Here is a 10,685-nt window from a genome sequence, read left to right as displayed (position 1 = left end):
TCACTATAAGTGAAGCTTGACAAAATAAACCAAGTTTGACCTATGAATACCACCAGGAAGCAAACTATAAACTCTTCTTCAGAGCAGCTGGATTCACACACTTGCAACTCTTTTCCTTGAGAATGTATTGTCCAGTATCCTTTGAAAGCTTTCATGTTGGATATCATTTCTCCTAACTTGAGAGGTTTCATCAGCTAAAAACCCTGGGTTGGTTTTGCAGAATGCTGAATCCTCTTCCTTAGCTGTAGACTTTGAAGCTGGAGGTAGACCATTTGGTAGCGCTATGTTGTTTGCAGTTTTTGTTGCATACTCATATACATTCTTTAAAAAGGCATCCTTTGTATTGTGCTCCTTTTTAAAGAGAATCACATAACACTTTGGGAAGAACTGGCAGATCAGTATTCCATAACTTGAAATCAAAATAACCACCAGTTCGATGGCCTGGACGTATTTCCCTGTTGATGTGACATATATTGGAACAAAGATGACCCAAGATATAAAATAAACAAGCATACCAAAAGTGATAAATTTGGCTTCGTTGTAGTTTTCAGGCAACTTTCTGACCTTGAATGCGCATACAAAACACACCGCAGCAAGCAAAGCTATGTACCCAAGCATCACTCCAAACACTACATACGACCCTTCATTACACTGGAGCAAAATGGTTCTTTCATATGGCACTCTTTCTTCATGTGGCCCATTTAAAATTAACCAAAGTGTACAGATTAATACCTGAATTCCAGTGCTGCCTATAATGATAGCAACTGGACGATACAGTTTCCTCAAAACTGCCTGTACATCAGCGTTAAAGTTAAACGCTAGCAGTATTTTGAAAGATTTAACTAAAATACATGAGACACAACATGCAAAACTCAAGCCATAGAGGACCTGTCTGACTTGGCAAATCATATTACGTGGCTGCCCTACAAAAAAGACAGAACAGACAAAATTACAAAATAAGCACAACAGAATCACATAACAGATGGCCCCACCTGATGCTTTGACAACCGGGGTTTTTCTATGCCTAATGAAAATAACTACAATTACACATACAAGGGCGACTCCAGTAGCTGCTGCAATCAGCAGTGCAATTGCAAAGACGTCACTCAGCATAAAGTATTCCAGTTCTTTTTTACTGCACTCTGCACCTCCAGGAAGGGACCACTCTGTATGGTGGTCACAGGGTAAACATTGATACATATCTGCAAGAAAATTAAATAATAACATCACTCTTCATTAAATATTTAAAATGGAAGTAGTCTGACCTTTAATGGAACTACCATAGGGTATGTTTACACCAATGGCACGTCTATCGCCACAATCTCATTTTTTCCATTTGTAGCGAATCCTATGTAGACTTGTGAAATATTCTTAATCTTTCTTACTTTGCACCCATATTCCTTACTTTACTTACTTTGCACCCACTTCCAAACACTATCTTATATGACTATATTGACTATCACATCTCATCACGCTAAACATCATACTGAAGAATAAAGTTGTTTAAAAAGTGCATTGGAAAAAAAATGAGAATTAACTAATAAACACTCTTAAAACAATTGAAAACAATTTTAACAAATGGCACACTTGATTTTATTATTCATAATGGGTTTTGAATCCCCCAAATCATTAAAGTTTTGTGAACGCTACAGTAAGGAGCTAAGATGGGCATATTTGGTGTTTTCCAGAAAAACATGTTAAAGTCCACTTACCCCTAGGATCAGAATAGTGATTTCCTGTGCAGTTTACGCATTCAAAACAACAGGTGTGTTGTCCACCAGCAGTTTTTCTAAATTGTCCTTTTGTGCAACTGTCTGAGCATTTTGAGATTACTTTCTAAAAACACAAGAGAGCAGGATTAGGAGGGAACACAAGAGAGTTGTACAGGGTGAAGTGAAAGATTCAGAAAGCAATAAAACTATATATGTTTTTATTCCAATTGCATTAATATAAAGTTTGCGAGGTTTTTAAAGTATCATTAATACAAGTGCCTAGTACATGTCATCGGTCAGTCTACAAGACAGTTACAGGCAAGTTCCCATCAACCTATATGGAATATAACCCTACTTCGTAACTCAGTCCTACAGTGCTTTCAAATTACCACCTCCTCCCAACCATCCTGAGGGGGGCACTACAATGCTCCTTTGCGTATTATTTTTTGTTCACAGGGATGAACATGTTGTATAGATTTATTATTTTATTGTTTGTTTGTTTGTTTGTTTTACAGGTGGCAACGGGATGCTCAAAGGACAAGCTGTGCTCCAACTAGTTTTACTCTACTTATTTTTTTTCAACCATTGTTTGAGTTCAGTGTTGTTGGAAATCTGAAAGATTTTCCGGTTTAACTGATAAAAAACGATAAAACACCCCTAATACAAAAAAAAAAAAAAAAAAAAAAAAAAAAAAAATCGGTGCATAGCCAATAAACACCAGAAAAATACTGGAAATGCTTAATTGATTTGACTTAGGGTGACCACCCATCCCTGATTGGGCGGGACAGTCCCGAAATGTAAAGACCAAGTCAGGGTCCCAGGCTTAATGCCTCCGGGACGGCATTTGTCCCGAATTCGTAGACACAATGCAACCTTACAGTTTAGAGCCACAGTTAAACCATAGCATGTCTGTTTACAGCGCATTATAGCATCGCCCTTGCTGCAGTATTTTGCAAATACCTTAAACTCTCTCGCTTGCCAGTTAAAACGTAAAAAAGTAAGTTTTCAGTATATCCAGACGCGCCCCCAAAAACCTTCACATGGTACGCACAAGTAACCACACCGACATCGCATCTCATCTCATCCAATAACGACTGCATTCATGTTCTTTTCTAAGTTTCCCTTTTTAAAAATTAATAAACACATCGCGACAGAACAGCGACCGCAGTGACAGACAAATAGTCCACAACAATAAAAACAATAAATAAACCTGTTTGAAATACAGACTTAAAGGAAAAAGTAGCTCCAAAATATTTTATGCTGGTTCCATTTCTAATCATTTTACTTTCACAATCACTACAACTAATCATTACCCCCCCCCCCCCCCCCCCCCCCCTCGGGGGAAACAGTAAAAAAAGGTTTTAATAAATATGTAAATATGTACCAGTATAAGAAATGGCAGGTGTCCCGTTTTTGCATTTTGGAAAGGTGGTCAGCCTGATTTGACCCATTTCCCCATATAGGGGAATCTGCTCCCTCACCCTTGTGCACCACCAGAAAATGTACAAACCCGGCACCCTTGCATATGAACAAGCACTAGTGCTACAGTTCTACATCAGCATAAAAAAGTACTAGAATGACCACAACAATCACAGAGCAAAAAATAAGTAAAACTAAACCCATCAGCCACGATCAGTCGGTAGACCAAAACAAGGACAACAAAACGCAAATGTATAGTCTAGATAAGTGCATGTTTTTTCTTATGTGAAGTGTCAGTTATAGTTATTTATATATATATATATATATATATATATATATATATATATATATATATATATATATATATATATATATATATATATATATATATATAGGTATATATGACATTAATTAAAAAGTCTTTGATCATTTTAATGGTTTTATGTTTTTAATAGTCAGTTTTATTATAGTGCTTACTCACTGGAACTGGATCCTTGAGATTCGTCCGGTTCGTCCATTCCAAAGAAGGAACCGTGTACCCGGTTTCAAAGGAGCTGGTTCGCACATCATTGCTTAATACTTTAATTATACCTAAAACCTATAGCAATGGCCCTCTAGGACCACCACATGTCCTAAAGTTAATTCACAGCCACCTGTCCAAAGCCACCCTGCAATAATGGCTATATTTTTACAGTACCTCTTTGCTTTCATTGATTTTAACGTACATACACTTTAATAGTAAAGCCATTACATTATCATAGGTTACAGACATTATTATCATAGGTTACAGACCTCCTATTAAAGCTACATTTTGGTGGTCCTTTGACTGGCCTGTATAGACACATTGGCCTCAATTAAAAAAAAACTATAATAAGGTTTAAGACTGAAATATATCAAATTAAAATGTCTTATCTTATCAAATAATTTGTATGTATTTAATTTTCACTTGTAATTTTTTTCCATAAACCTTCAATAAATAATACTTATTTGTAACTGAGAATTTTCGTTTCACACATTCTTATGCTTTATACCCTTGCTAGCCCTCTATAAATAAAAGCACAATAACTTACCTGAAGATCAAGAATAGCTTGTTTTTTTGTAAAATCTGGAAAGACAAAATCACCTTCGTCTATGTCATATTGAGCCACTACATTTTGAACCTCTGTTGTTCCATTGTCTGTTTTCCACATCACAATGCTGTAGCCAACGTTAGGGTCCCCATTGGGATCAAAGCAAACTTCTTTCCCTTCATATGTGAATGCAACCTTCTTGACAGCATCTAACAACTGAAATGTTTTAAGAGAAAGGGTATTTGATATGCAATAGAATATTGTTAATACTAGATTTTGATATTATAATTAATAAGTAAGGTGAATAAAATCTATGTCATTTAGTTTAAGATTCAGAACCCTGTTTTTAAAAAATATATACAGCTTACACAAATGATTTGACACACTCCTATCCTTTCATTCAGCTGCTGTATTTCATATCAGATTAAACTACTTTTAGAGTATGTACCCAACTGGGTGTTTATCAGGGTTTGATTTCTGATTAAGAACAGTGCACAGGATGGTAAACAGTCACTAAGGAGTCATACGTTGTATAGAATTGAAAATGTATTGTTGCTTTTAAAGGTGTCTCAATGTAAATGCATGTAATTTGAATTGTGCTAATAATAATAATAATAATAATAAAATAATAATAATAATAATAATAATAATAATAATTACCTCCCAGGGAGAAATAATCTTGGGATTGTGGCACGTCCCATCTTTGCATAGGTCGTGAATGCCTTGAGCAATAGCCTGAACTGCCAACTGTGTGTTGGAGACTATGCCTGGGTACGGCCTGATGTTTCTCAATAAGAACTCCTCTTTTGTGTCTTGAGTTTCCTGTTTTTTCTCCACAAGGCTGCACAGATCCAAGGTGTAATTTGAAACACAAGAGTCAAAGTCACCTGTGTGCTGTGAACAGCCTGAGACCCGAGCTCTGTATTCTTTTAAAAATATGTTGTTCTTCACTGCCTCTATGTTGATCTTCACATTTTTCAAGTACTCATAAAATGATGTTGGATTTTCACTCTGAGATGTGAATCCAATGACTTTTCCAATGTTGTTTAGGTTTGGCAAGGCAGAAACTTCACTAGATGTTGACCAGCTGTCGCTAGCGATCCAGATTTTATCCAGAATCTCTCCTTCAAAAGCCTGGAATAACTTTTTCATAAAGCTTGGACTTGCAAAGGCAACAATGACCTTAACTCTTTCTTCCTTGCGGATTAGCTCTATGATGTTATGTATTATTGTGTCTGAGATAACAAGTGGGATGAATTCTTTGAAATCAACACAGATACCTATCGGTGTGGCTTGTGAAATAAAACTTTCAATAGCAGATCGCCCATAAATATCATCGGTTGCAATGGTCCCAATCCAGTTCCAGCCAGACATGTCTACCAGTTTGACCATTGCTTTAGTTTGATGTTTGTCACTCGGTATGGATCTGAGAAATGCAGGAAAGCGTCTTTTGTCACTTAGCATTTCCGCAGATGATGCATAACTAATCTAGAAAAATACAGAAATGATTTGAATTACAGTCCCAGAATATGTAATAATAAAATGAATTAGCCAGACAGAAGTAAAAACATGAGATCATTTTCACATAATCTCTCTAACTAGCTTTTTATGCTGTTTGGTCACCTGACATATGCAATAAATCCAGGATAGATTGCATGCCTATAGGTGCTCAGCCACGGCAAATAACATACTTTAACTCTTTGATGCTGTCTTTTATCCTGTAGACAACTGTCATAGGTAATCCACACAACAAGTGTATCAGTACATGGCTGTGTCTTAAACAGTGGCTATCAATTCACACATCCTTAAAAACTGTGGCACATTTATCTTGACATATGAAGTTCAAGGCCACTGTTCATGTGAAATAGGGCGTTATGAGGGACACGCATGTCAAAGTGTTGCTTAAAGAACAGCTTAGAATAGGTTTGAATTATCTGAGCAATTGTAACCAATGGATTGTTTAGATTTCATTTGTATTAATTTTAGATTTAATTTCTGTCAATTCCTTATCGGTTTTAAGATTAGATTCTAAAAACCGCATTGCATTAATATAAAGGAACCCATCATAGTGCCAGTTCTTTAGACATAACGTATGAAATGCCAAAGTGACAATATAGACAGGTTTAAAACTCACCTGAGGAATTAGTTGTATATTTAGTACCCTTGCAACAGCAATTGAGATTTCAGAATATTCACATCCCACCACAGCTTTCACTTTCGGCACAAAGTCTGTATTCTTGCAATGAGGCTCTACACAGCTTTGAGAAGAATTGGAAATAAACTCCATGGTGGCTTGGACAGCATTTGTAACATCTGAACAAGTATCATAGATGTCATATCCCAGTTTAATACCATTGAGGAGAGTGGAGTTATTAATTTCCTCTATAGCATGAATCATAGAAATCATTCGGATTAACCCAACGGTGTTGAATCTAAAATACAAAAAAATGGAACAACATGGTCATATAATTTCAACAGATAAAGGAGTGATATAACCTATTATTTAAAATCCATTTTATTGCATATTGCACTAAAACTAACCCTGCAATTTTGTGTGTCAGTGTGACAGAGTGAAAATCCCTCACATTTAAATAGTGACTATGTCCGTGCTTTGTTTGTGTAAAGAGCTCATTTATTTTTTACCAGTACGTGTTTTAATTCACTTCCATATTATACAGTATAAATATGTATAATTACTCAATCAACTACACCAATGACAATATCATCTTAATTTTCATATTTAAATGTATTAATGTTATACGTATAGATTTTTTTTTAGTTTTTGTTGTTAAATGTGTATGGTATCGTAACCCAGGAAAGGGTTCATTTTCAGCCTTCATGGGTTAATTTTCATGTGAGAATGTGGCTGGAATTGAGGAAGTTGGGGTCAATCAGTTAATTAGTTATTCAGTTTGGTTTCAGTGATGCCAGCGTGTGCATAAAAGGCTGCAACTGGTCTGTATGTTCAGTCTAGTAGAGACTGGGGCTTAGGAAGGAGGGCCAGTAGGTTGCTGCCAAAAGTTCAAACCTTCAATAGCATTGTTATTCAACAGATGCCTGATCGTTTTTGTCTAACCCTTACAGTCAGTTTTACAGAACCCCTAAATAGACATATCTGCAAGTTAATATCTTGTGCTCAGCAGTTACCACTGTGAAAAAATGATAAAATATCAGTTCTGCGAAAACATAATATACAACATAATATGCAAATATGTATTTTTAATATTACATTGTTTATTGATGTAATAAACTTGATAGATATTTGTAACAATTTTAATGATTTATGCTATTAAATGAAGTCCTAATAAATCAATTGAATTAACAATTATAATTGGATATTTAATGACGAAGCATAACTTTTTTTAATTTGTTCACCACCTGACGAAGATTCGTGGAGTCAAAACTCATCATGGACCTGGAATACCATTTATGTTTGTTCAATAAAATGAAATTAAATGAACACTAAACCTTTAAGAAGTGTGAATCACTAGAAGAACAATCACTAAGTGTGCGACCTAGCTTGTATCTACAACTCTGGACCACACGGAAACATGGTCAGATGAAACATTTACAACAAGTTTTTGTAAGCTGACAGAGACAATTCCTTTCATAGATAGATATATATATTATATATATTATATATATATATATATATATATATATATATATATATATATATATATATACACACACACACACTGAGTGTACAAAACATTAGGAACACCTTCCTAATATTGAGTTGCACCCACTTTTGCCCTCAGAGCATCCTCCATTCATCGGGGCATGGACTCTACAAGGTGTCCAAAGCATTCCACGGGGATGCTGGCCCATGTTGACTCCAATATGCTTCCCACAGTTGTGTCAAGTTGGCTGGTTGTGGATCTCTACTCCAAATAGCTTGTTCCATCTCATCCCACAAAAGCTCAATTGGATTGAGATCTGGTGACTTGGCAGGCCACTACAGTAAGCTGAATTCACTGTCATGTTTGTGGGACCATTCCTGGACAATCCAAGCCTTGTGGCATGGGGCATTATCCTGCTGAACAAATCCATTAGCAGATGGATACACTGCTGCCATGAAGGGATGCACCTGATTGGCAATGATGTTCAAATATCCTGTGGCATTCAAATGTTGCTCCACTTTTATCAAGGGGCCCAATGTGTGCCATGAAAACACACCCCACGCCATCACACCACCACCACCAGCCTGCAATGTTGACATGAGGCATGATGGATACATCTACTCATGTGGTTTTCTCCATACCCTACTCCTCCCATCAGCGTGAAACAGCAGGAACCAGGATTCATCAGACCAGGCAATGTTTTTCCAATCCTCCAGTGTCCAATGTTTTCATTTCTTAGCCCACTGCAACCGCAGTTTCTTGTGTTTTACTAAAAGAAGTAGAACACTGTTAGGTCATCGGCTGCCATACCCCATTTGTGTCAAGGTATGATGAGTTGTGAATTCTTTTATGGGTCTTTTGGCACCAATGTTGTACTGGACTGTCAGTTGACTAACTGTAAAATTAACTGTAGCCCCTAACTTTTCGACCACTGGCCTGTCATTGGCTGGATGTCCTTTGGGTGGTGGACCATCCTTGACACACATGGGAGACTGTTGAGCGTGAAAAACCCAGCAGCTTTGCAGTTCTTGACACACTCAAACCAGCGCGCCTGGCACCTACTACCATACCCCGTTCAAAGGCACTTAAATCTTAAGTCTTGCCCATTTACCCTCTGAATGGTTCACATACACAATCCATGTCTCAATTGTGTCAAGGCGTAAAAATCCTTCTTTAACCTGTCTCCCCTTCATCTACACTGATGGAAATGGTTACGGGATCAAAGCTTATGATAAGGGATCATAGCTTTCACCTGGATTCACCTCGTCCGTCTATTTCAAGGAAAGAGCAGGTGTTCCTAATGTTTTGTACACTCAGTATATATATATATATATATATATATATATATATATATATATATATATATATATATATATATATATATATATATATATAGAGAGAGAGAGAGAGAGAGAGAGAGAGAGAGAGAGAGAGAGAGAGAGAGAGAGAGAGAGAGAGAGTGTTAAGAATGAGTGTTTGGCATTAAAAAAGCATGGAAAATTCTTATGACAAATGCAATGTTCACTGTTCGTTGTTCTGCATGAGAGCATTTTTATGCAGTCACAGATCCACATGTTTCACTTAAATGCAACATTTCAGTTCAATGCAATGTTCCCTTTAAATTGTTTAATACTATACATAATACCATACTAGATACAGTACTACAACATAAACTGAACACATGTTATCCATACACTTTAACACCATGTAACATGCATTAATAATGATATAGATAAAATATAAGAAAGTAATTGCTACAAATGTGTCTGCTTGACTTTTCATAGTCTAAATAACATGTTATTAATTAAATCCAGTAACAGCTATATGCATTTGTTGAAGTGGCAGGGAGAATGCTCTGCCCCAGCGTGTGTGTGTGTGTGTGGGGGGGGGGGGGGGGGGGGGGGGGGGGGGGGGGGGGGGAAATGGGTCACAGGTGTTAGAACGGTTAGTGTGTTAGAGTTAATGTTGTTGTCAAGGTACATGGTGTGTGTTTTCAGTGTTCCATACTGTTCCGTCTTGTTTATGTTTTTTGTTTTGTATAGCTTTTTAATCAGGCCCTTGTGCCTGTTTTGTTTGTTAATGTGTTTGTGTTCATGACTGCTTAGTGTTTTGTTTATTAAATTTACGATTATTAAACATGTATTTTAGCGCTTGACTGTACCTTCTGTGTCTGAGTCTCCCTTCCTGGTAAATGGTAACCATTGCCCGTGATGCTGTCCTGTCACGGTTTGCATCATTATTTTGTTTTATAAATAAAAACATAGTTGCTGGCCTAAACAGGAACACTGATCCAACAGAAACTGATGCACTGTACAGTTCTTTTTTTTTCCCCATTATAAATGTTTACCATAGTAAAACTATAGCAAAGTGTAATAAAAACAAAGTGAACATATGATAAGAGCATTGGTAATAATTGAAAAGCACATTTAAAGGTATAATTCAAAATATTGCAAACTAGGGTAATTAAATACAGTAGTAAAACTATAGGAAAGGCAAATTAGAGTGCAAATTTAATGTGGTAAACTTTTATATGGGGTATTTAACTCGCCAACACGTTTTATGGCTCACACTGACATGATGTCACGTCTCATTGTGACAGTAAATATATGCCATTACTAACATAGCCATTTCTATGCTACAACTGTAAAATATATACATACCCCTCACAAACAAGCGCTTCAGGTCTCCTAGGAAGATGTGAATATTTCACATTTGTATGAATTGAAAATAGGCCACCGATGATGATATCCCCAGGTGATGATGCTTTGATAAGGTCTCCAGGATTTTGACATGATTCTGCTCTGCTGAAGAACAAAGCAAAGCAGATGCACAATATCCAAAAGGACCCCATCTGCTCACCT

At 36.6% G+C, this 10,685-nt stretch overlaps 1 protein-coding gene across 1 annotated transcript in view; it reads right to left on the bottom strand.

Moving 5' to 3' along the window:
* Positions 1–10,685, bottom strand: part of gprc6a (G protein-coupled receptor, class C, group 6, member A) — an 11,102-nt gene extending 417 nt beyond the window's left edge. The window contains exons 1-6 of the mRNA XM_041253208.1: positions 10,485–10,685; positions 6,336–6,633; positions 4,862–5,689; positions 4,202–4,417; positions 1,713–1,836; positions 1–1,202 (exon numbers count right to left, since the gene is read on the bottom strand). The exon at positions 1–1,202 is cut by the window's left edge and continues 417 nt beyond it. Of these exons, the coding sequence (XP_041109142.1) occupies positions 94–1,202; positions 1,713–1,836; positions 4,202–4,417; positions 4,862–5,689; positions 6,336–6,633; positions 10,485–10,675 (2,766 nt within the window). The 5' untranslated portion in view covers positions 10,676–10,685 and the 3' untranslated portion in view covers positions 1–93. The remainder of the gene's footprint in view (positions 1,203–1,712; positions 1,837–4,201; positions 4,418–4,861; positions 5,690–6,335; positions 6,634–10,484) is intronic.

Source organism: Polyodon spathula, chromosome 6, assembly GCF_017654505.1.
Source record: "Polyodon spathula isolate WHYD16114869_AA chromosome 6, ASM1765450v1, whole genome shotgun sequence".
Classification (NCBI taxonomy): Eukaryota; Metazoa; Chordata; class Actinopteri; order Acipenseriformes; family Polyodontidae; genus Polyodon; species Polyodon spathula.
This window is presented reverse-complemented; position numbering and strand designations above follow the sequence as displayed.